This window comes from Chelonia mydas, chromosome 6 (assembly GCF_015237465.2).
Source record: "Chelonia mydas isolate rCheMyd1 chromosome 6, rCheMyd1.pri.v2, whole genome shotgun sequence".
NCBI lineage: Eukaryota > Metazoa > Chordata > Testudines > Cheloniidae > Chelonia > Chelonia mydas.
The window spans coordinates 51,749,422-51,775,176 of NC_051246.2; the positions used below are offsets into that span (position 1 = coordinate 51,749,422).

Genomic DNA, 25,755 nt, shown 5'->3' on the forward strand with positions numbered 1-25,755 from the left:
GAGGATGTCCAGCAAGGAATGTTGAGGTTCTTGCATGTCCTCCAAGGGAATCTGCAAGGGCTCTGCAATTCTGAATGGCCTTGAAGTCATCTGTGCAGGATGGCAAGGTGCACATAACTGACTCATCTGGTGAGAAGGTGGATTTACTGGATGGTAGTGACTCCTCTACGCCTAGCTCTTGCTCTTCTAGAGGTTCCTCCTGAGGAAGAGGGTCAAGAACCATCAGTGGCTATTGGTCTTGAAGGGTCCTCTTACACAGCAGTACCGTTTAGAACTGTTTGCCATAGGGGACTCAAGGATTCCAGAAAGCCCATTGCGATGGGGCATAACCAAAAGGGATAGGACCCAAGGGTGCTCCTGCCAGGGCTGATGAATCAGATGTATACTGCGGGGGGTCCCATTCTCAGGATGGTATCTCAAGGGAGGAAGGCTGGAAGAGGAAGGTGATGGAATCCTGGACGGATGCAAGGAAACATCCTTTCCTATGTCTAGTGAAGGAGCTACAGATGTCAGTACCAGGGGCTGAGGAGAGAGTGGTAACCACTTTGGTATTGGGGGTTGAGTCTTCATGAGATGATGTGGTAGCACCAGAGGATAGGCTGGCTCCAAAGCGAATGTTGGTACCTACAGGAAAACTTTCAGCAGAGGGAATTCATATTTTTCCAGGATATGAAGATCTGCATGGGAGAGGAACCAGAATGATGCTGGTGACTCTGGGTACTGTTCCTTGGGATTAAGCATGTTGAGCAATATTGGGGATGGTAGTGATGAGCGATCTGTGCACTCCTTGCCGTGACACTATGAGGACAGTACAGAGATGATTCAAGTCCTTGTTTTTCAATGAGTCCATGCATTTTAAAGAATCCAATTCCCGTATCAACACTGGTGACACCCAGCGTTGCTTGCTGGTAGACTTCTTGGAACTGGAAGTCTTTTTGGGTGATACCAAAGTATCAATACCGCAGGAGGTAGGAGTCTCAGCATTACCCACACTGAGATATGCAACCTCCTTGTTCCTGGCTTTAAGAGTGACCTTTCCCCTCTTCTGGGCTCCCTCTCTAGGAAATAGGGCTTCTTCATATTAGAGAATTTCAAAAACTCCGAAGGCTCTCCATATGTTCTTTGCTTACCAGAGGCAAGGCTGACACAGTCACCAGAGCATTCTGAGCTGTTGACGCCAATGTCTCAGACCCTGCCAGTCTCAGGGAACACTCCATAAGTAGCAGTTTCAATCTGTTCTCCCTCAACTTTCTGGATCTGCTTTTGAAGCCAGATCAGATCTTGTACTTAGAGGGGATGTGAGACTCTCCAAAGCAGAGAAGCCAGGTGAATGTCCGTCACTGAAGGGGAAGGACATGTGGCAGGTCTGGCTGGGTGCGAAAGCCAGGATCTTTGGCACAATCCAGTAAAGTCCACAGACAGACACCAAAGTAGGCCCCAATTGAAAATAAGGTGGGGGACACCCCCAAAAGGACAAACTGTGTACTAAAACTAAACAAAGCACACTACAATAACAAGAGAAATACAAATGAGATAAGGGATGAATGTGCTATGTAGTAGACCCTGACACTCCAGCTCAAACTGTAGGTGGCTGAGAACGAAGTGGAGTGGCTGTAAGTTTGCCTCTCCCTATGTAGCCTGGTACTAAAACACGAAGTGCAGGGCACAGGTGCATACCCACAGACACGAATGACAAAAATCTCCAATTGAGAGTGCATTGGTATATGCACATACCTTATACAGAGCACCCTGGGGACAATAATTTGAAGAGCACAATACTTTATTTAACAGTTAACTCCAGAGACTTGGAATCTGGGTCAAGTAATATGAATTTCATGGTGTAAGCATATAATGAATACTCGCATATCCCAAAGCTAATATACACAATGGGGGTACCTTTTGAAACACTCTGCTGATTTTCACAGTGGAAGAAAATGACAATGGGGAGTGAATGAACTTCTTCTAAGAGGAGGAAAAGATTTACTTTGCATAGGTGATCATCTTGAAATTGCTCTTATCTCTTAGCAAAGATTGTGACAGAGGACTTCAGAACAACAGTATAAATACAGTACTATTATCAAACATTTAGAGTAAATGAATTTCAATAATTAAAATAACTAAAATATATTTTTCCAACTCTGATGTTTAGAGAAGCTCAGATAAATCACTGTACATTTAGTACCTCTCTAAAATAAGAAGCCTGAGATATTCCAAAGAAAAAATTAATACAAGGTTGTGTAGACATTTTAAACAAAAATAGCAAAACCAATGCCAAATACTTAAAATAGACAATTAATTTGATCTCCCTCTCACACACACAAAACTCCTTGTGAAAAATAATGAAACTTTAAAACTATAATGCTGTTTCTGATTGCAACTGCATTTTGCAAAAGTGCAGCTCTACTGAGTTCAGAGGAGTTGAATTTCAACTTGATTTACACTGATGTAAGTGACATGAAGAATCAAGCCCATGCATGGCAGGAAATGTAGTACTTTCTTTAATACTAACAGGAATTCCAGTTGTCACACCCGAGAAGGCCAGTATAAAATTATATATGGTATTAATGTTTACCTAGATTTAAGGCAGTAATGCAATAGTAGCTATTTCTGATACTACTTATCAATGTCTATTAAAATAAAAATACTTGATAGGAAAATGTTCCTCATCTGTCAATTCTATTTCTTTTAAAGTTTAGATATATAGACCTTACAGAATGAACATTTCAAATGTCATGCTAAAAAGTAAAAAGTACAAACTTAAGCCCACAATCCAGCAACTGGATCCCCAAGCACAGACCCCTGAATCTATATAGAGGAAGGGTGGGCAAACTTTTTGGCCCAAGGGCCACATTGGGATGTGAAACTGTATGGAGGGTTGGTTAGGGAAGGCTGTGCCCCCCAAACAGCTTGGCCCCAGCCCCCTATCCGCCCCCTGACTGCCCCCCTCAGAACCCCCGACTCATCCAACCCGCCCTGCTCCTTGTCCCCTGACCACCCCCTTCCAGGACCCCCCGCCCCAAACCGCCCCCTATCCAACTCCCCCTGTTCCCCGACCCCTGACCGCCCTGAACTTCCACCCCATCCAACCGCTCCCTGTCCCCTGACTGCCCCCCGGAACCCCCCCTACCCAATCTGTTTGCCACCGCTGCCCCCTTACCATGCCGCTCAGAGCAGCAGGAGCTTGCAGCCCCGCTGCCTGCGTGGCGGCGTAGCTGCAGGGGAGGAGGGACAGCAGGGGAGGGGCCGGGGTCAAGCCTCCCTGGCCAGGAGCTCAAGGTCCGGGCAGGATGGTCCCACGGGCCGGATGTGGCCCGTGGGCGATAGTTTGCCCACCTCTGATATAGCGCCCTAAAGGAAACAATTAAGCATCTGTACGACTTTATATACACGAGTAGTCCTACATATACTTAAGTATTTGCAGGATCTGGGTTTAGGGCCCTCATCTGACTGAGCACCCTCAGCTCCCACTGAAGACAATGAATATGTATGAACTTTTGCTCAGGCTATATACAATATACAGTTAGAGATTGACTAAATTTCAATGCATTTTTTTAATCTTCCTAAAAGCCATAGATATTTTGTGTGCATAAACAATCCCAGGTCTGTGTTTAAAAGGGAGGGAAAGTGAAACCATACTCATGTTTTAAAGATATTAACAGAAGAAACTCAGTATCACTGTGTGGACCGTTTATAAAGAAAAAAACTAAACAATTTATGCTGATATATCCCACTTGCTCTTGGAAATAATTACAGCATGTGCATATAACAAATAAAAGTCTGAGGAATCTCTTCCCAGCTGTATAAAATATATTTACAATTCCTATAATAAAAAATATTCAATCTTATGTGACTAGCTCAACAGACAAGAGGCAGAGATCTCCACCTGAGCTACTACCTCTCATCTGATAAAACACCGGGGGAGATTCTGCTTTTAGTTATACTGATGAAAATCCAGAACAGTAGAGAGAACTGAGGAAATCTCCATATATACGTCAGTGTAACAAAGCAGAATCTGATTCATGGTCTTTAATCTTCATAAAAACAGGGTGTATAAAAACAGGGTGTATGTCTTTACATGTGAAGGGACAGATGAAACTTTATTAATAAGAGATACAGATATTATATTTATTTTATGATTGAGTACAAGTTACTATTGTAGATCAATTTAATTTTATTTTTTTCCAAAAAAGGTGGAAGCTAGCCTGGGATTCCAGTCAGATGGAAGAGATAATGAAATGTATGAAAATGCAGGACTCTTGTTGCAAATAATTATTTTTTGTATAGATAGTTCTGAGCACTTAATCTCAAACTGATTTCATTTTACTAACTGACAGGAAGGAGAACGTAGACTGCCAAGCAATTGAGAAAGACTGGCTCCTTCCCCTAGCTAGTATTTATTAATGTAAGTCAGGACTGTGGTACTACGCCCCCATATTCTTCATAGAGATATTGTTATGATATGATTATGGCATAACTATGATGTATTTTATGCAAGATTACGCATGTGAGATATCATTGGAAAGGTTATGATTTACCGAATATAATTATCCTATTTGTATGCATGTATGATTTCTGTATCTAAAGTTAGAAATACTGTCTATGCATCTATTACAAATGTGTTTACACCTGGGGAATGCCCACTAGACAGAATGCAATCAGCCCAGATGGCCGGTTGGGAAGGGTCATTACGGAAAGCAATAGGTCTTTGAAGTTGCTAATCTCCTACCTTCCAGGGAAGCCTTCCTGGGGATGCTGCAAACAGCGTCTGAGTTATGGCTGCAGGACCATGTGACCAAGTCACCTGGTCTGGACTCCATGATGATATGAGTGTTTTTCCACTGACCAGGGGTGGGAATCACACTGGGAGACAACGGATTCCCGCCATATGCAAAAACTATTTAAGAAAGGGGAGTGACATCATCATGGCTCGTTCATCATTGGCTCACCACCCAAGAAAGAAGACTGCTGGAAACTCCTGAAAACAAAAAGACTGGACTAGGGGAGAAGGGCTGAGCCCAGACAAGAGGGTTGTCTGGCCTGTGAAAGAAATATCTGGAGTTTTAAGCTACAAGCAAATGCAGCGTGCCTTCAAGAATCTCTGCAATCTGCCTAATACAACATTTAGGGTGAGAATTTGCAACTTATAACCAGTTTATTTAGTATATTAAGCTTAGATTGCATGTTTGTTTTATTTGCTGGGTAATCTGCTTTGATCTCTTTCCTATCCCTTATAATCACTTAAAATCTATCGTCTGTAAGTTAATAAACTTGTTTTGTTTTATCTAAAACCAGTGTGTGTGTGGAAATCATAACCTGGAGCAGAAAGCTGTGTATATCCCTCTCCACATTGAGGGAGAGGGCAAATTTCATGAGCTTACGCTCTACAGTTCTCTGGGCAGCGCAAGATCGTACAATTTTGGGTTTACTCTCTAGAGGGGGAGTGTACTTGAGTATTGGGCAATTCCTTAGCTGAGCCTTCCCATGCAGAGCTGATCTCAGCATCTGTATGTATAGCTGCAGCTGGATGTGCCCATACCTGTATGCGTGCTGGTAAAGTGCAGTCTGAAGCCTGAGGGAGGGCTTGGCTGGCTTGCCTCAACAATACAGTGTAAAGGGAACCCAGGCTGGTGGATCAGGCAGGCTCAGTGGCACCCAAGTCCCAACTGGCACCCCAAAAGGGGTAGGGGAGAACCCATCACAAGGACTATTACTCTGATGCTTTGAATTACATAGATCCTTCTGTTTCTACATAGAATTTATATTTTGGTTTGTTATAAGTCAGGTGGGTATTTCACACCCACAGGGAAAGTTTGACATGTTCATGCTAGTAGCAGCTGAAAATGGCCAGTCCATCCTCATCAAGGTGGAAAAAGGCATGTTTCTTTGAGTCCACAGATGAATTCAAGGTAAAGCGTGACTCTTAAATGCCACAAGTAGATTTCTAAGAATCCCACTTTGGATCATCATTAAATGAACGTTTAAAGTGTTATCAACTACTAAATGAGGGGAGTTTGGCAGAACTATATGTAGGATGCTTGCTTGAAAATATGGTGTCTGTGAGAAGGAGCTAAGGTGGTAGGTAGCATATTGGGTAGAATGTATTAGTCTTTACAGTTCTGGGTATTTGGTTTTAAATGTGGTTAAGTATCACAAATAAAAATAGGCTAACTGGCTTCTTGGCCCTCCTACTAAAGAAGCATGGTATCATTGGTCCCTGATCAGGAGATAGTTGGGAGTGGTGGGATAGCAAACCCAACAGTGCTTTTCATTAAACTAGAAAAAAATTTAAGTCTTCATTTCTTCACTATGTTGAAACCTTTCCAAACTAGGCAGAAAACCATGTAAGGCCTTATAGATCTAGTCTCTCCAAAAGTACAAAACTCAGACTCTGCTCATCCAGGAAGCCTTATACTAAAACTTTTTCTTGGATAATCTGCCTTCCTGATTTATTACTTTTAATGGGTAATAATAAACACAGGGGTTAATTGGTTACATGGATGGAGTCCTGGTTTTTAATTCTTGGAGCTAGATGGAATTCTAATTAATTGCGGGGTGGGTGTAGAAAAACACTCTTTTGACAGAACTTTTCAAAGTTAAGTCTTCATTTAATTTGAGTTCCAGGTGACTAATAAGCCCCACAAGAATACTCATCTGGACATAGGCAGTATGTATAATAGGCCAGGGAAGGTGTAGCCTGCCCCTGGAAGAGCTGCAGCCACCAGATGCCAGTTGCAGGGTTTGCACAGAAAGTTTTCTGCTTATTATTATGCCCCATGCAGGTTTCAGGGCAGCTGAGCAGCCAGTAAGTGCTACTCAGCTTCCTGGGTTCATCAGTAATCTCCCTCCAGGGAGAACCCAGGAAGCTGAGTAGCACATACTGCCTCCTCAGCCGCCCTGGAACCTGCATGGAGTAAATAAAAAGCTCAGTTTCTTCCTAAAGAGACGAGCTTTTACCTCACAGTGCCCTTGGGGTCTCAGGAGGGAAGGTGCAGCTGGCCCGTGGCTCCTCCAGCTGCGTGTATGTGTGTGTGGAGGTCTTGTGGCTCCTGCCATGGGGGGGCTTGGGAAGAAGGGATGGGGGGGTCTAGCCTCCCCAAAGGGGGGCTCCACCTGCTGCCCATGCACCTGGATGAGGAAATAGCCTTGCCATCTAAGACCCCAGAGCAGGAGAAACTCCTTTTTGCCAGTCCCTAACTCACACAACTAACTCCTTAGGTTACAATGGCAACTTCCTACTCTCCTAAGCAGACCCAAAATTCAAAGCATGAAGGAACAATGAGAATGTTCAATCTATTTTTGAATACAACTAAGTAAACAGAATGAGGCTATTAACAAGTGTTTTGGAGCACGATATTTCTCTTCATCTGAAGTTGATCCTAAGTCATAGATCTTACCTACTACATAATTAAGGTCAACACAAGTTAGTTTGACTTTGTTCTAGTTTTTCAAGTCCTATTTTCTAATTTTAGATTGTATTTTGCTCCCATCCAATCCTCTCCCTTTCCTACTTGTTACTGTCAGAAACCCTCCCTCCCTGTTGCTGATGTTGAAGAGGATATGCCATGTAAGCAGATCCTTTTGACTATATGAAGCAGCATCAAAAAGATGTTATGGTGTTATTAGAGAGCAGTGGGACAAGTCTGGAGTGCCAGCCAGCAGGCGGTCAGGGAGCAAGTATCTTCAGCCCTGCAGACATTCAGGGGAGTTGGGAAGAAGCAAACCCAGTCTCCTCAAAGATTGCTAGGTCCCTGAGACTCCAAGACAAGGAGTAGAAATGTTTCTTGGGTGGAGGTGAGCAAATAATTGATCATTCAGTGGACAAACTGGGGGGTGGGGTGGGGTTATTTAGAACAGAAATTGATTTTTTTCAGCTTTGCACAGAAAAAAAACAAAGTTTTGTTCACTGAAATTTTTTTGCCCAGCTCTAATCCTGAGGAAATCTGCAAGTACTTTGTCTGTTAAATCAGCCTGTCTGAGTTCTCCTGAGTTCTTATTACTGAAAAGTAGTTTTTCCCTATCTGCCATCAGGAGGGGACCACTCTTAATGGCCCCACTTTATACTAGAGACTGGGGCGGTAGATCCACTTTTATGAATTATAGAAGAGTTGCATGGTGCCTGGCAAGACAGATTCCAACAACAGAACCAAGGGCCAGTGTGGAAAAGATAAGGCAGTGAGGGAGTTCAATGGAATCGGGGAGCTCAGGAATTCTAAATTGGCCAGCTTTTTGTGAACTTCTCTCCCCAGGATCACTCTCATGGTGCTACTGTTTGCTTTGAGCCTCCGCAGGAAGTCAGATGAGGGTTACAGTTGCCTATGACTGTGTCTAGAATATATCTACAGTATATTGTAGCACAGTGATTTACATCTTGTAACTAAGTACTACTGCCTTGGCCGTTCACCAGCACCAGATCACTAGACTCATACCATATATTCTGATTATAATCTTTCTGCTAAAGTGGGTAGTATGAAACCATCTGTTAAAAAACAAAAAAACACTAGCTCCAATTTTAAGTATATTGCCATAGGTTGTCCCTTGGCTGAGGCACCCTCCTGCGGCATGACAGGTGCACCCCCCCTCAGTTTCCTCATGAAAGGAACAGTCTCAGATACATAGTCTTTGGCCATAATTTATTTGTGTACACTAGTGCAGTAGTTGCCTCAAAACCCTTGTAATAAAACTACTCTAAACAAACCCTCAGTAAACATAAAGGCACAACAGGTTTTCCATTCCACTCTGTTGGAACAGATGCCTCCAGGTCAAGAGTCAATAGCACCACTCTGTTCCCACTTCTATTTGCCTCTACTCCAGGGTACCACTCTCCAGGCCATCCATGAGAGACTAGTCTCGTGACTCTTACCACGGCCCCAGCTCAGGTCTCCAGTAAAAGAGACCTCCCCACAGTTCTACCCCTGGTCACAGAATGAGTCTCCAGGATCAACCCCTTCTTCTAGGAACACAGATAAAAAAAAACCTACTCCTCCACCTTAAGGGCCCTGCCTTCTTTCTGAACTCATTGGATACTATTCACATTTGTTGCCTACACTCCCCCTAAGCCTCCTTCCTAAATACTCCCAGCCATCTTACTGACCTTGAACACTGCAAAGATGAAAGAAAGGTGGTTTAAATAGCCAGCTGGTGATTCCCTTGGCATAAGGGAATGCTTGGGTGGTACAGCTTGGCTGGTTTTATACCACTAGCTTAGTTCACAAAGCTCAGTGGGTGCTTCAAAGGTCTCGGTGGGAGGGAGCTGTTAATGTTAGTACAAATTAAAGCACTCACCCCCACCCTCCTCCCACCCCGCAATAGCCATGTGTTGTTACAACTACAGCTGGGAAAATATCCGATTTTTTTGTTTACTGGCAGTTTCACAAAATGTGTGTGTGTTGGGGGTGGGGGGGAGCTGAATAAAAAAACTGACAATTTTCAGCCAATAGAAAAAAAAATCTGTTTTGGGTCAAACAAATGGATCCAGAACAGTGATTTCCCACTGGCAGCCTCCTTTATAATTTTAAGGCAAGCAGCCAAGAACACAGAAGACCTATGCTCACTTCCTCCCTCTCCCTGTTACAGAGAAGGGATTTGAACTTGAATCATCTCCTACATTGTGACCTACCCACTGGACTATGGGATAGTCTGGGACAGGTCTCCCTCAAGAGCTCCTGCTGAAGCTGTTCCAATTGTTATAAATAATTAAATAATTGAAGCACAACTTGAACATGGGTCTTCTACCCCACCCCAGGTCAGGTCCCTAAACACCAGGTTACAGAGTCATTCTCATTCTCTGGTCCAATGACTATTTTTATTGTCATTCATAGTAGTAATTCATAATCATTCATAAAGTGTCAAATTCACAAATAGCTTTGGATCAACCAAAACTGAATTTTTCCTATGAATAAACTATTCCTCTGAAAATTTCATCCAGCTCTAGTTTCAATGTTCTGAGATATTAGTTAGCAAGGGTACAACTTTCTCTGTCATTTTCTAGTATAGTTGACTTGTGAATGAGTAAGTTAGCTTGTAACAAGTCACAATTATTCTTATCAGGGATTTCAGTTAAAGTAAAGTAAATAAAGTAAACACCTCAGGAATAGAGGTTGTTCATAACTCTGAAATGTTCATAACTCTGAACAAAATGTTATGGTTGTTCTTTCAAAAGTTTACAACTGAACATTGAGTTAATACAGCTTTGAAATTTTACTATGGAGAAGAAAAATGTTGCTTTCCTTTTATTTTTTAGTAGTTTACATTTAACACAGTACTGCACGGTATTTGCCTTGTTTTGTGTGTGTGTGTCTGCTGCTGCCTGATTGTGTACTTCTGGTTCCAGATGAGGTGTGTGGTTGACTGGTCAGTTCGTAACTTTGGCGTTCGTAACTCTGAGGTTCTACTGTATTCTACTTTTAAGGTTTGCTTATCCAATAGTTTAACACTCTGATTACTGAATTTACTCATGCAGAGTAGGAAAATTACTGTTGAAAAACAAAACAGCTTTTCTGTAGTTCTTCTCTTGTCAATATTTTATTTACTATTCTAATTTGTGCAAAAGCCCAGGACCCCAACTTTCTTTTTGTCTAGAGGTATTGTCTGTCAGTAATTTCTTCAGACCCAGTAGGGGTTCAATAATCTTTTTCTTCTCAAGCTGAGTTATAAGATGGATTTCACTATAGATGAATATGTTTGTTACATGCTTGGGTTGCCCAGTTGGCTGAGGTCACACTGAACCAGAAGTAGTTAAGCACTGATCAGAATTTCTAGTGCTAAAAACTACTGACATTCTAGTTATCATATGGACCTGAATCACCACCACCACATACTCAAAGACTCCAAGTGAGATCAAAGCCTTATTATGCTAGGTGCTGTATAAACACAGCTGGAGACAGTCACTGTCCAGAAGAACTTGCAATCTATATCAGAGGAGACAAACAAAAAACAAAACAAGTGCTGGAGCATATTTGAGCTATTTAAGGGCATTCCATGCCTGGGGCCTGACTGCAAGGTGCTGAACACTATGAACTCCAGCTGAAGCCAATGGGAGCTCAGAGTACTCAGCACCTTGCAGGATTAGAAAAGAATGTACAGCCCATACACTTTTGCTGATTTTTAAAATGTAGCTTTGTCATAAACATACAGCTAAGGGTAGCATAAAATCCCTCCTTTACCTGTAAGGGAAGAAGATCCTTTCAAATCTGTGGGGGGAAGTTTTGTTTGTGTGGTCTTTTGTTGTTCTCTCTGGGACAGAGAGAGACCAGGGCAGAAAAAAAAAAACTATCCTAAAACCCTACCTGAAATAAGCATCTAGATTAAAAAAATTGTAAGTAAAGCAAAGAAATGCGTTAGATTATCTTTTGTTTTAGCTTGTGAATTTTCCCTATGCTAAGAGGGAGGTTTATTCCTGTTTTTTTGTAACTTTAAAGTTTTGTCTAGAGGGGAATCCGGGATATTTTAAATCTTATTACTCTGTAAAATTACCTTCCATCCTGATTTTACAGAGGTGCTTCTTTTACTTTTGTCTTTATAATAAAGTTCTGTTTTTAAGAATCTGATTGGTTTTTAGTGTCCTAAAAACCCAAGGGTCTGGTCTGGTCCTATTTGGTTGGTATATGAGTCTCAAGCCTCCCCAGGAAAGGGGGTAAAGGGGCTTGGGGGGATATTTTGGGGGAAACAGGAACTCCAAGTGGTCCTTTTCCTGAATCTTTGTCTAGCTCACTTGGTGGTGGCAGAAGTACCATCCAAGGACAAGGAAGGATTTGTGCAGGGTGTATTTTCTTTATTTTTTCCTATGAATTTATTTGGCAGTGCCTCCACCCCCCTCACTCCTTCCTGGCAGGGTCACCAGGGCAGCTTGGGAGAAAAATTCTAACCACAGGGTAGTCCCCACTTACTTGCCAGATAGTTGGAGACTTCCAAAAAATAACACAAACACATACAGTATATTCAACACAATAATTATATTAAACAGGAGACAAATATAACATTACAGGGTAAAACACTATTTTTAGGTTCACCGGTGCCTACGCTGCTAATACCTGTGACTTTCCCCAGTCACTTGACTTAATGTAGCAAATGTAAGATTAGTGTCCAGTTGGAACGCGTACTTTGCTGGGGCCCTTGATGACCTATGACCACAAAATTCTTCTCTGCAGTGGTTTAGCAGTGTGGCTGACTGGGTTCAGTACAGCCCAAAGGACTCACAAGTGGGAGAAGGTGGTAAATCCCTCCACAGGTTTAATATGCATCAGGTTATAAAATCCCCAAACCCTTACTCTCTGGCTTGAGGACACAGTTCAGGAAGTAGGGGGTCCCCAAAACAAATTTCCTGACTGACTAACTAAAAGATGGTGCACTCAGAAACTACATGAATGATCCTCAGGTTCAGAGATATCTCTGGACTCCTCAGTCACTACAGAGGGGCTGATCTCTGCTGGCAGAGATCCTCCTGAGGCAGGAATCAGGCTTCTTCAGGCCCAGGATTTCCCCTCACCACAAAGGGGTGCAAGGCTCAAGGTACAGATTACACAACTGTACTAAAATCCAAACTGTAGTCTCCTAGCCCAGTGTCCACACACACACACACACACACACAGAGCAGGCAGCAGCCCTGAACTAGCAGGCAGAGCAGAGCTGACCATGTGGTGACTGGTCTCACCTAGGGAGCTGGAGGGCTAACTCAGCCTGGCTGGGGAAGTTTCCCAGCAAAACTACAAACTCGGGAAGTTTCCCAGCAAAACTCTACAAAATCATCAGTGGAGAAGGAAAAGCCCAGCTGAGGGATCTTGCTTTCAGGTCCCTAGAGGCCAGTTTTCAGGGGGAACCTTGCATGCAGGCCTGGGACTTACCAGCTCCCCACACAGCCAGTACTGCCCTTGCCCTGGCAGACTCTGAGTTTGACTTGGCTCCCCCTCCCTACCAGGGGCAGTGTGCCTCTCCCTGAGCTGCCAGCAGACAGAGCCCCAGGAATCTAGGTAATCTCCTTGGGGCTTACAAGTGGTTAGATAAATCCTATGTGAAGGAGATCCATAAGTGAGCTAAGCAAGGTCACTGGCAAAGGACAATTCACACTCCCCACAGTTTCATAGCTTGTTTAAGATCATGTGCTTTCATAAAGAATTTTTGTTTAGTGTATTTTTCAGTCACCAGAAATGGTCTCTCTCTCCATCATGCAGAGTGCTACCCGCCACTAGTATCTGTTACCATTTAGAAACAAAATATAACAGCATAGACTTGAGTCACTGGTAGCCCTATGCAGGATACCCATATGTTACTGCATTGCCTTATTTTTGTGATACAGAAAACTACAAGTTCTTCACCAACAAAAGACAAGGAGCTTTGGGAGACATCAATCTCTCTCTAAGATTCATGGTTCTGTAAATAGATGCTGCTGAATTTTGAAGCATTTTTAATAGATAAAAAATACAGTGGTGGTAATAGTAATTAACGTATTTTGCATCGGCTATATTATCTAGGTTAGATATAAACATATGTGTGATTTACAAATATACTGTGATGGATTTTTAAACAAACTGAAGAAAACAATAGAAAATACTGAAGGAAATAATTCTCCATTGCAGAAGGCAATAGATATTTTCCGTAACAAACCTCTATGATATTACCTGGCCAAATAGAAATATCAGGTTTATTTTTATAAGTTAGACATAGCTCTTTTTGTATCATGAGTGGCAGACACACAAATGATGTCAGTGTGTATGACTAATGGGTAAAAAATAAAGCGGATATTTTTATCTAGGCTCTGCAACGTCCTATTAATACACCACACTGTATTTAGTTTAAGTTTTCACTTGAACCTGGCCCACACACAGCTTTCTCTGAACACTTCCAGTCCCAGACACTTTGATCTATTGTCATTCATGCATTTCTTAGCAAAAGAAAATGATACCTCACTGCTAGGTACTTTATGATAAAGTAACTGGATATATAATAAACAGACTTTGCACTTACATAGGGTTCACAATCTGAAGATCACAAAGTTCTTTGCAAAGGTCAGTAAATAAGCAGTATAGTGCCATTTTATAGAAAGAGAAACTGAGGTACAGAGCAGTAAAGAGATTTCCTCAAGCCCACACAGTGGCAGGGTCAGGAATAGAATCCAGGTCTTCTATTTTCCAGTCACATGCTCCAATAAAAATCCATGCTGCCACCCTATCAAATTATTCAGAAAGGACAAACCAACTTTGGGAAAAAACACCTCACTCAGAAATTACCAGTTATCCTTACTGAAGACCTTTCAGTTCAGAAATGTACCCCCTCCCTCTGCAGCTTTTCCAACTGTTCTCTTCTTATTCCTTTAAATTAATCTATACGAGTCACTCCCAGCCAATCCCACTCCTCTGCATGTTGTTCTCTCTCTGTCCCTGAGTTAATTGTCCTTGCTCCCAGCTTTCATTGTAGTTCTTATCATGGGATGTTAGGGTTTCAAGCAAGTCTGAAAAATGTATCCTGCAGCACAGAGGCACACAGTGCATTCTGAAGACACTTTGATTACTGGAAGTCCCAAGGAATCCTAAAGTAAATATTCTAATTTCAATATTTTACACTGAACACACACCACAAAATCATAAAGTTATAGATTATGTTTTTCTCTGTTTATATGTTGTTATTTATCTTGATTTCAGATACATAAAAAGCACATACCCTAAGTTTTACATGCCTCATGTAAAAATAAAAAGTCACACAAACAGATCATACATCCTAAATTTATTTGCAAAAAGTGTCAATGAACTGTTTTTGTGTGTGCTGAGTGACAGCTCTGTACTGCAGAAATTGCATTTAATTTTAGTTTTATTTAAATTTTAATTAAGTTTTATGAGTAAACTGTTATGCCATTGTCTGAAAATATGGCCTACTATTTTGTACAGTGTCTGAAGCAGCTGGTCACTTTTTCAACTCAATAACAATAGTATGGCGGGGCCTTCAGTTATAGGGAAAACTATGTATGTTCTTTTGTTGTCCAAGCTTGTGAAGGCCTTACAGCCAGCTTGATATTTGTTTTTATGTATGCATGCATGCAGGTCACGTGTTAACTTTTGAACACCATATTGGATCAATTCCAAAATGTCAGGGAATGTTCTAGGCATCAAAGGACAGAATCATTTTGATTTTGGGAGAATTTGGAAAACCGAAAGGGGAAAAACGGGGGACAAATAGAGCGCCTTCTATCTGACTGGCACAGCCACAGCTTCAAGTAATTCCTCCAAGCACCTCTGCAATAGTCTATAGATCAAATAACTGGTTGATGACACCCACTAACACCTTCCAGCATAGAGGCACCCCTCAGCTCATCCTCCACTTCACCTTGAATGGTCTCTTAGAAAATGTGTTAACTTCTTATGCTACACCATCTTGTGGCTTATAGCTGTGACATTCTGAATACCTTTCCCAGACTCTGAAGAAGAGCTCAAAAACTTGTCTCTTTCACCAATGGAAGTTGGTCCAGTGAAAGATATTACAGAGACAAGGTGGGTGAGGTAATCAATTTCTCAATAGTTTATCATGCATAGGCATGGCTGGACATGAGTAATTGAACATGGTGGAGGCATCATTTCTTGGAAAACAGAATTAGGGAGGTAACTAGGCTGAAAATGAAATGTTGGTGCTAAGATAAATAAATGGGTCGGTAAGCCAAAAGAAGATATCTGAGCAAGGTAAGATAAGAGGGGCATCACACAGGTAACCATTTACTTAAGATCAAGATAAGTTAAGTCGGGAAGGTAAAGATGAGGTAAAGAGCAAATCATACATGGACCAGAGCATGCTGTATAGGAACTGGTTCCTACAAAGTAACCAAGCCAATCAAAAAAACACATGATGCAGTGTATAGTAAAGGCAATGTAATGCGTAAATGTGTATTTGAAAAGAGATTTTCTGAGTAACTTTGTACGTGTAGCATACCCCTACAGCTACCTCCTATGCTAGAATATGATCAACTCAGCATAGCTTTACCATATGCCAAATAAGGGAACCTGAGTGATGAGACTGGAATCTGAGTTCTTGGGGAACCAAGTGGAAGGGGTTTCAGGGGAACCCCAACAACATGTTGACACCCTAAATGACTTATTACCCAGACAGAAAGAAGTATAATGGAAGACTGGGAAGAAGTAATGGGGGGCATGAACACAGCCCATGGCATGGGGGTGGGAGACTGGAGGACGCTTAATGGGTGAGGGGGGAAGGGGAGACACACAGAACCCCTAGTCAGAGGGAAGGCTGGGGAAAATCCCTGGCACAAAAGGGAATGGAGGTAAGTGGGAATGCGAGTACACACAGAGCTACTGGAATGGGGGACAAACAGAACCTCTAATGGGGAGAGGTTGTAGGGAGCCTCTGCAAAAAGAGGGGGTGGGATGGGAGGGTGGTACACAGGTAGCTTGTGAGGTGGTGGAAATGGAGGGATGCAAGGAGCCCCTGGTGTATGCAATAATCTTGGCCTACACAAGTGTGCAAACTCCTAATGTTGTTCTGTCATTTTTCTTGCAACTTCATCACCTTGCAGTGAGGGGTTGAGAGAGAGGGTCTGGGGTCTGTTGATGTACATTTCATAGCAAGGGAAAATAGGTAATGAGAATTTATATTGAGGAAAATCCATTATGCTTGAAAGGCAGAGGCCCTGATACAAACTGAAAACAGGTATCCTGAAAGCACAATATATCATCCATTGCCAAAACAATGGACATGCAAATAAAAGTTCACTCACCTTGGCTGGCGAGTATGGTTAAGGAAAATTGCAAACTGATCTGAGAGCCATAAACTCAACTTAGAGCCATAAAGATGTGGCGAGAAGAAAGTATTATCAGAGTGAGTGGGAAAAATAATCACTGCATGGGAATCCAAGTCTTTCATTTTCTCCAGACAGTACAGCTGATCAATCACTTAACACTGTGGAGAGGAACACTAACACCTCAGAGCTGCCCTGGATCATGGGACTTGATAAGGACATGCAGAGGAGACAAGAGGAGGATTTCAGGTGACCAGCACATATCCAGAGAGAGAAAAAATACCTAAGGCTTTGTCTACACTGGCAAGTGAAAGACAAAACTTTTGTCATTCAGAGGTGTTAAAAAAGCATCCCACAGAAAGCAAAAGTTCTCTCGATGACAAGTGCTGGTGTGAACAGCATTTCGACAATGCTAACGCCGCTTGTTGGGGTTGGAAGTTTTTTGCCTGCAGGAGAGCTCTCTCCTGCCGACAAACAGTGGCTACACTGAGCGTCTTTTAGTGGCACAACTGTAGCGGCACAGCCATGTCGCTAAACGCTGGGTAGTGTAGTCATAGCCTAAGAGATATAAGATTTCCTCTATTTTATTGTAACTAAAGAAAGCCTGATCTAGTACACTTCTCAGAAGCTAAACTGCCAGATATTCAGTCAAATTGTTTGTGCTCCACCGTCATTAATCCCAGTTTTTAACAAGGTCTTGCTTTGACATGATTATTTGATTGGTAGAATGTAAATTGGGTAATTTTATGGATACAGCCCTAAAGAGACAAGAACCCCTTGACCTTCAAGCAGAGGCAGTGATGGTAAGGAGTTTCTGGAGCCCAAATCGAAGTCTTAGCCAAATTGGCATATACAGAAGGCATATCATTTAGAGCTGTGGTCAGGCTCACGTAAGGGGAGAAGGCTAAAGATTAAGGAAGAGGGGAAGACTAAAGATTAAGGAGGAGAGCCAAACTATCAGGCCACAGGTAGCAGAAATGTCTGTCTAAACTCACAGGGTCATGTGTCCCTTAGCCAATAGTAAAGCTCCAACAGTGTTACTGACAGCCATCTTGATGAAAATTTTCTAAAATGTTAAGTTCTAACCACTTCCACTTTAAATTTTTGTTTCTGTTGAAAATATTTAAACTTTTTAATTGTGCTGTTTCCCATGTATTTATGCTAAGTCCTAATTTATGCTCTCCAGTATTTCCATCATGTTTAATAATCAGAACAAGAAGGAAATGCTACAGTAATGACTTTATTAAGATCAAATATTCATAATCACTTGGGGGTGGGAGTGTGGTGCACCCTAAATGTCCTGAGGTTTCTCTATTTTAAACCACAAAGGATCATGAAACCATGGTCCAAAGGGTTGTTTGGCAAATGGGGATAACTGGAGTGCATTGTCCTCAGGTGCTCCTCACACCCCACATAGACATCTTAAAACGTCCTTTCCTAATATGCCCCTTGTGCTGTTGGCCATTGGGAACTCCCCCACGCCGGAGTATCCCTAGTAGGAGATTTGGAGGCCGTATCCACTCCCTTTGCCCTAAAAGGGAAGGGAGTACAGTAGAGCCTCAGAGTTACAGATACCTGGGGAATGGAAGATGTCTGTAACTCTGAAATGTTCCGTAACTCTGAAGAAGAGATTACGGACTTCAGCCATGGGGGCAGAGTAGGGGATTGGGGAAGAAGCCGCAGGGCGGGGGGGGGGCGGGAAGGGGAGGGGCAGGGCTCCGAGTCGGGGTGGGGGGGTTGAAGCACCCACAGGAAAAAAATAGTGGGTGTTCAGCACCCACTGGCAGACCCATCGATCAGCTTCTCCCTCTGCCCCCAGTGCCTCCCGCCTGCCAGTGGGCTTTGCCGATCAGCTCCTCCCCCGCACTCCCAGTGTCTGCTGCGATCAGCTGTTCAGCGGCAAACAGGAGGTGTTGAGGGGGAGGGGGAGGAGCAGGGACAGGAAGAGGTGGGGGAGGGGCGGAATGTGGGTGGGAAGGGTCAGGGTCCAGCATCCCCAGGGAAATCCCAAATTCGGCGCCTCCATCTGTAACTCTGATGTTCTTATCTTTGAGGTTCTATTGTAGAATGATACAGAGAATCTGCCCCTATGTCTTAATGATTAATGGTTAATAATCTGAGAGGTGGGGGAATCAAACATAGACCAGCTAAAATGATCATGTAGATAGGTACTACTGACAGCCTACACAGTGATGCAAGTTTTCATCTGTGGGCCAGATGGGAAAGGTGTGTGTGTGTTTCCTGCCTGTCTACCCACATTTTAACCTTTACCAACTTCACCAATCTGGCACTATACTACTATCCAGGAGGGCAAGAACAATGGCTTCTTTCAATCTGCCGTCAATGCAGCCCTTCGTCTCCACAAACTGAGCATGTCACATCTGGGATGCATCTGCTGTCTTGAAAAGTAACACTAAGACTATGTCTACACTGCCCTGCAGTTCAGACTACAGGGCTGCAAACAGCAGTGCACACCGAAGTGCTGTGCTGTAGCTTCCCTGTGTGGACACTGCAGGTGCGAACTGAAGGGTTACTATTCTCATTAACATAGTCCTCTTCTAGGAACCTTTTAGTTTACGGTGTCCACACAGGGTACTTACAGCACAGCACTTTGGTGCGCACAGCTGTTCGCAGCCCTGCAGTCTGAACTGCAGGACAGTGTAGACATAAGTTAGATCCTGACTTGGATCATGTTCTTGGCTTTCAAGCAAACTAGTAGCCATTAATTTCCCTTTTATCTTAAAAGGTATTTCCCCCCCCCCAGCACTATTTAAAGTGCCCCCCCCACTCATGTCATGGTAGAACAGCCAGGAAAAATTTAAGTGTCACATGACCCAGTATATCCTTCTTCCAGAGACTCAGAGAGAGACAAAAGAAAAAGCTTCTGGGAACTGCAGTCCATGCTGGGCAAGGGAATTGCTTTGTTTTCATGTTACAAGTTTTTTGTTTAAACCAATAAATTGTGCCCTGAGGTAAGGTCTGAATCAGACTCAGGCACAGCATTCCTTCCTTCCTGGGTTGATGAGATAGCCCACCATCTTACAACGTCCTTAAAACTCAACATTTGCTCCTCTGCAATAACTGCAGTTCTGTACCTCCTACTCTAAGTATAGGAAGATACCATTGTTACTGCAGGTACTTTTGAATTTCAATGGCACCCACTGCATAAATTGTTTATAACAAAAATGGTAGTTGAATACATTTTGGTTACAAAATATAACTAAGTCCACAAATTATTAGCAAAATCTGGTGTAAAGAAATACTGGAGTGAAAATAATAGATCTATTAACATATGAGCTAAAATAAATTATTCTATTATAGATGAGAAAATGTAGGGCTTTAAAAACAAGATCTGTGTATAATCAGAAAAAAATGCTATGGTTACTCAGGAACTAATGGAGAAAAGGCTAACCTTTTATCCTATCCCCTTTGTGCAGATGAATCTCTCCTTCTCCTTGAGGTTGATATGGCTTGACGACAATAAAAAGTCTTCCAGGTACAGCACTGTAAAGTTTGCGTTTTGGACCCTGATAATCCAAGGCAGCGATAGCATCCTTGTTGGCACTGGGATTATAACCGGCACTGGGGATTGCAATGAAACAGCATTAGTTTATAATTTAAAATAGACATTAATATGGTTGTGTTCTCATGACACAACAGAACATATTTAGCGGGGAGAATATGCAATAAGTATGCAGTTTGCAATAAGGTAGCTATTACTGGAAAAACAAAACTAGTTTGTTAGTCTAGCCCAGTGGTTCCCAAACTTGTTCCGCCGCTTGTGCAGGGAACGCCCCTGGCAGGCTGGGCCAGTTTGTTTACCGGCCGCGTCCACAGGTTCGGCCGATCACAGCTCCCAGTGGCTGCGGTTTGCTGTGCCTGGCCAATGGGAGCTGCTTGCCGACACTGCTTCCAGCAGCTCCCATTGGCCTGGAGCAGCAAACCGCGGCCACTGGGAGCTGCGATTAGCCGAACCTGTGGACGCGGCCGGTAAACAAACCAGCCCAGCCCTCCAGCGACTTTCCCTACACAAGCGGCAGAACAAGTTTGGGAACCACTGGTCTAGACACAGTATTTTTTTAGATAATCTTTGAAGTGGAAAAGGTCAACTAATGACAGTTTTGTTAAAACAAAATGTGAAAAGACAATAACTGAGACAACCATGCAGTTTTCCAGCCCTTCAGCTAATTTAATTTACACACTTTATAGATTATATATCTATCTATATATATATACACACTCATCATATTGCTGCAAAAGAAACAAGTAGAACACTTTAGACCACTAAAATCTACAATTAATGCTGTGATTGGGTGTGTTCACAATAGTTCTATAGGAATACTCATCATTCACGGGCCTGAACCAAAACCACAACTCTGAATGTGCCCAAAGATGCATCATGTCTTTTGTGTTTGATACAGTATAATTTCAGAGGAAGTTTCTTATCAGTGATCAAAAGATGAACACCTACCTACTTGTTTTGAATAAGGAAGAATTCATTGATAAAGGGTGGAAAATAAAGAAGCTTGGTGCTAGATCACATCACCACAAAGGCATTTCCTTTAGGAAATCAAATATTACAATAGTTGAGAAACGATGTCTGGTGCCAGGGAGGAAATGGTAAAATTCAAGTGTGGGTAGAAGAATCTTAAAAGGCATCATAAAAAAGGTGGACCATGCTACAGTTCCACTGCTAAGGATAAATGCAAGGAACAAGAAGCCTTACGTGGAAATGCTGAAAATAGAATATATGCAAAGGAAACAAGAATACACAGAAATAATCAGTGTTTGCAGTGAAAAGATAAGGGCAGGGGAAAAAACAGAATGAGTTAATACTTGCGTAATTGCTTGGGATGAGAAGGATGGGTTTTTTATTTGGTTTAGTGAGTAAGATATCCTTTTAAACAAAAAAACACCATTATGGCAAGGAAGAGCAAGCAGGATTTTTGTCTGAGCTAGTATATATAGATAATTCAGAAAACTTCACTGGCGAGCTCAGCCTAAGGGGAACAAAGTGAACTTTCACAAATATATTTTTGGTGTAAAGAAGACAAAGTGAAAGTAGGCATTCTAATGTATGAGGGAAACAAATATCAATGATGATTAACAGTCTTTAACAAACAGGGAGGGGAGAGAATAATCCACTAGGAAAGAATGAAGACTGTGTCAACAAAGCTGTTGACAAAAAGTAAAAAAGGGAAACTTGGAAGAAGTTTAACATAATGGAACTTCTGAATAAGGAAGGGTTTGCCCCACCCACCCAAATCAATTTCACTGCAGTAAACCACACATTATCAGGAGCCTTTGATCTCAGACTTGATCATTTTCTAGATTTATTTTTCCTTCTTTTCTTTTAGTGCCAAGGACTGATGCCAATAAAGACAGACTCCACTTAATGTTTCAAGTGGCTGTGCAGGCTGGAGGTCTGTTGGTGAAAGCTCACTAGGCTGTGGCAGCTGCTTAAAGTGAAAGAGGTAGTGGTAACCCTAGGTCTCACTAGCCATCTCCTTCTATTCATCTCCACTAATCTCTATGCTTATATAACGAGTGTCCTTGGCCTAAACAGCACCTCCTAATTGCCTGGACTAAGCAGGTTTGCCACCCTGTCCTGACCAGATCAGCCATCCTGTGCAAGTTACAGCCCTGCAATATACACAAAGCAGGTATTCTTATACACTCAACATTGGCATGGGATGGTATAGAGGATTTCTAATCTGGTAGAGTATAAATCCTCCAAACCTTATGAGTTAGGACATGAACCATCATCACTTCTGTGATTTAAGAGTCCCCTTTCCTACTGAGAGAGTGGATCTCCCTTAACCCTATTGCTAGGACCAAGTACTACAGATGCTGCTTCCTTTAATCTTAGCTGGCATCTTCCATTCCAATAAATCCCAGTTTAATCGTGAAGGCTGGTTAGTATTTCAAGAAAAATACCAGACGGATGAAATAGGTCAGGACAATTGTACATAAGGTCACATCCTAGCCTCTTATGTCATACCTATCAAAAGATTCAACCTCCCTTCTTCGCGGGGGAGGGGAGGGAGTAAGGCTTTTCTATTTTTTTTTCTTCGTTTTCATAGACTGATTTTCTTGTGAATACTTCCCATTTCAATCACTATCACAGGCATCCTCCCCTCACTGATGGGATGTATAAACTCCTTGCATACAGAGGGAGAGGAAGGTGTTAATGTAGATCCAAGAAGAGGAAGAAAGTGGAGCAGCTGGGTTTAATCACAACTGTAAACAGGCATGGCTTTCAGATAACGGGGAGATGAAAGCTGTTCCTGAGAAAGGGAAGAACTCTTCAAAAAGCTCACTCAGGAGCAAGAGGTGCTCACTATGGAGCCACAGAAAGATTGATTTATGGAAAATGTATGTTTACTGGGGGACTGGCTGGAGCAAGCTACTCACTTTCATTCCTTTTTGCTTTCTTTGGTTTAGGTTGCAGAAAGCCACAAAAAACTTTCATTGAATTGACTGGGGCTTTTTGGACTAAAGCGAGGGACAGTTTTATGTGAACCACTAGCAAATCGCAAGGGGAGAGAACAAAGATTACCCTTCAAGCTCAAAGTAAAGGCTTGGTGACACTTCAAGGAAGAGAATTGGTGGAGGGAGTCCTGTGCTTGCCCCCATTCATAACTGCACAACATCTCTGTGGTAACTACAGCAATGGCTGTGTAACCCACACACCTTCTGGGTGTGGTATTCTGTCCCATTTAGTGGCACCGAGACCACTGTGAGAGAGAGAGAGAGCGCAATTAATGAGTCTGCTCTACAGCTTTAGCTAAGCGCCAGTTGACTTTTAGCTCATGCACTAAATTCCAGAGATCCCCGGTTCAATCCCACCCGCCGACAACTGGGGTCTGTTGGTGTTACAGTGGCACAGAACATTAGCAAAAAGAAAAGGAGTACTTGTGGCACCTTAGAGACTAACCAATTTATTTGAGCATAAGCTTTCGTGAGCTACAGCTCACTTCATCGGATGCATACTGTGGAAACTGCAGAAGACATTATATACACAGAGATCATGAAACAATACCTCCTCCCACCCCACTCTCCTGCTGGTAATAGCTTATCTAAAGTGATCACTCTCCTTACAATGTGTATGATAATCAAGTTGGGCCATTTCCAGCACAAATCCAGGTTTTCTCACCCCCCCCACCCCCAAAACACACACACACAAACTCACTCTCCTGCTGGTAATAGCTTATCCAAAGTGACCACTCTCCCTACAATGTGTATGAAAATCGAGGTGGGCCATTTCCAGCACAAATCCAGGTTTTCTCATCCCCCCACCCCCATACACACACAAACTCACTCTCCTGCTGGTAATAGCTCATCCAAAGTGACCACTCTCCCTACAATGTGCATGATAATCAAGGTGGGCCATTTCCAGCACAAATCCAGGTTTTCTCACCCCCCCCCACACACACAAACTCACTCTCCTGCTGGTAATAGCTCATCCAAAGTGACCACTCTCCCTACAATGTGCATGATAATCAAGGTGGGCCATTTCCAGCACAAATCCAGGTTTTCTCACCCCCCCCCCCCACACACAAACTCACTCTCCTGCTGGTAATAGCTCATCCAAAGTGACCACTCTCCCTACAATGTGTATGAAAATCGAGGTGGGCTATTTCCAGCACAAATCCAGGTTTTCTCACCCCCCCCCCCAAAACACACACACACAAACTCACTCTCCTGCTGGTAATAGCTCATCCAAACTGACCACTCTCCTTACAATGTGTATGATAATCAAGGTGGGCCATTTCCAGCATAAATCCAAGTTTAACCAGAACATCTGGGGGGGGGGGGGTAGGAAAGAACAAGGGGAAATAGGCTACCTTGCATAATGACTTAGCCACTCCCAGTCTCTATTTAAGCCTAAATTAATAGTATCCAATTTGCAAATGAATTCCAATTCAGCAGTTTCTCGCTGGAGTCTGGATTTGAAGTTTTTTTGTTGTAAGATAGCGACCTTCATGTCTGTAATTGCGTGACCAGAGAGATTGAAGTGTTCTCCGACTGGTTTATGAATGTTATAATTCTTGACATCTGATTTGTGTCCATTTATTCTTTTACGTAGAGACTGTCCAGTCTGACCAATGTACATGACAGAGGGGCATTGCTGGCACATGATGGCATATATCACATTGGTGGATGTGCAGGTGAACGAGCCTCTGATAGTGTGGCTGATGTTATTAGGCCCTGTCATGGTGTCCCCTGAATAGATATGTGGGCACAGTTGGCAACGGGCTTTGTTGCAAGGATAGGTTCCTGGGTTAGTGGTTCTGTTGTGTGGTATGTGGTTGCTGGTGAGTATTTGCTTCAGGTTGGGGGGCTGTCTGTAGGCAAGGACTGGCCTGTCTCCCAAGATTTGTGAGAGTGTTGGGTCATCCTTCAGGATAGGTTGTAGATCCTTAATAATGCGTTGGAGGGGTTTTAGTTAGGGGCTGAAGGTGACAGTTAGTGGCGTTCTGTTATTTCTTTGTTAGGCCTGTCCTGTAGTAGGTGACTTCTGGGAACTCTTCTGCTCTATCAATCTGTTTCTTCACTTCTGCAGGTGGGTATTGTAGTTGTAAGAATGCTTGATAGAGCTCTTGTAGGTGTTTGTCTCTGTCTGAGGGGTTGGAGCAAATGCGGTTGCATCGCAGAGCTTGGCTGTAGACGATGGATCGTGTGGTGTGGTCAGGGTGAAAGCTGGAGGCATGTAGGTAGGAACAGCGGTCAGTAGGCTTCCGGTATAGGGTGGTGTTTACGTGACCATCGTTTATTAGCACTGTAGCGTCCAGGAAGTGGATCTCTTGTGTGGACTGGACCAGGCTGAGGTTGATGGTGGGATGGAAATTGTTGAAATCATGGTGGAATTCCTCAAGGGCTTCTTTTCCATGGGTCCAGATGATGAAGATGTCATCAATATAGCACAAGTAGAGTAGGGGCATTAGGGGACGAGAGCTGAGGAAGCGTTGTTCTAAATCAGCCATAAAAATGTTGGCATACTGTGGGCCAATGCGGGTACC

At 42.9% G+C, this 25,755-nt stretch overlaps 1 protein-coding gene across 2 annotated transcripts in view; it reads right to left on the reverse strand.

Annotated features, from left to right (window-relative positions):
• The window catches only part of SHANK2 (SH3 and multiple ankyrin repeat domains 2), a 612,060-nt gene that overhangs the window by 319,508 nt on the left and 266,797 nt on the right, over positions 1-25,755 (reverse strand). For both annotated transcript variants that reach the window (XM_037899997.2, XM_043548746.1), the window contains one exon: positions 20,145-20,314. In XM_037899997.2, coding sequence (XP_037755925.1) covers positions 20,145-20,314 — 170 coding nt within the window. The remainder of the gene's footprint in view (positions 1-20,144; positions 20,315-25,755) is intronic.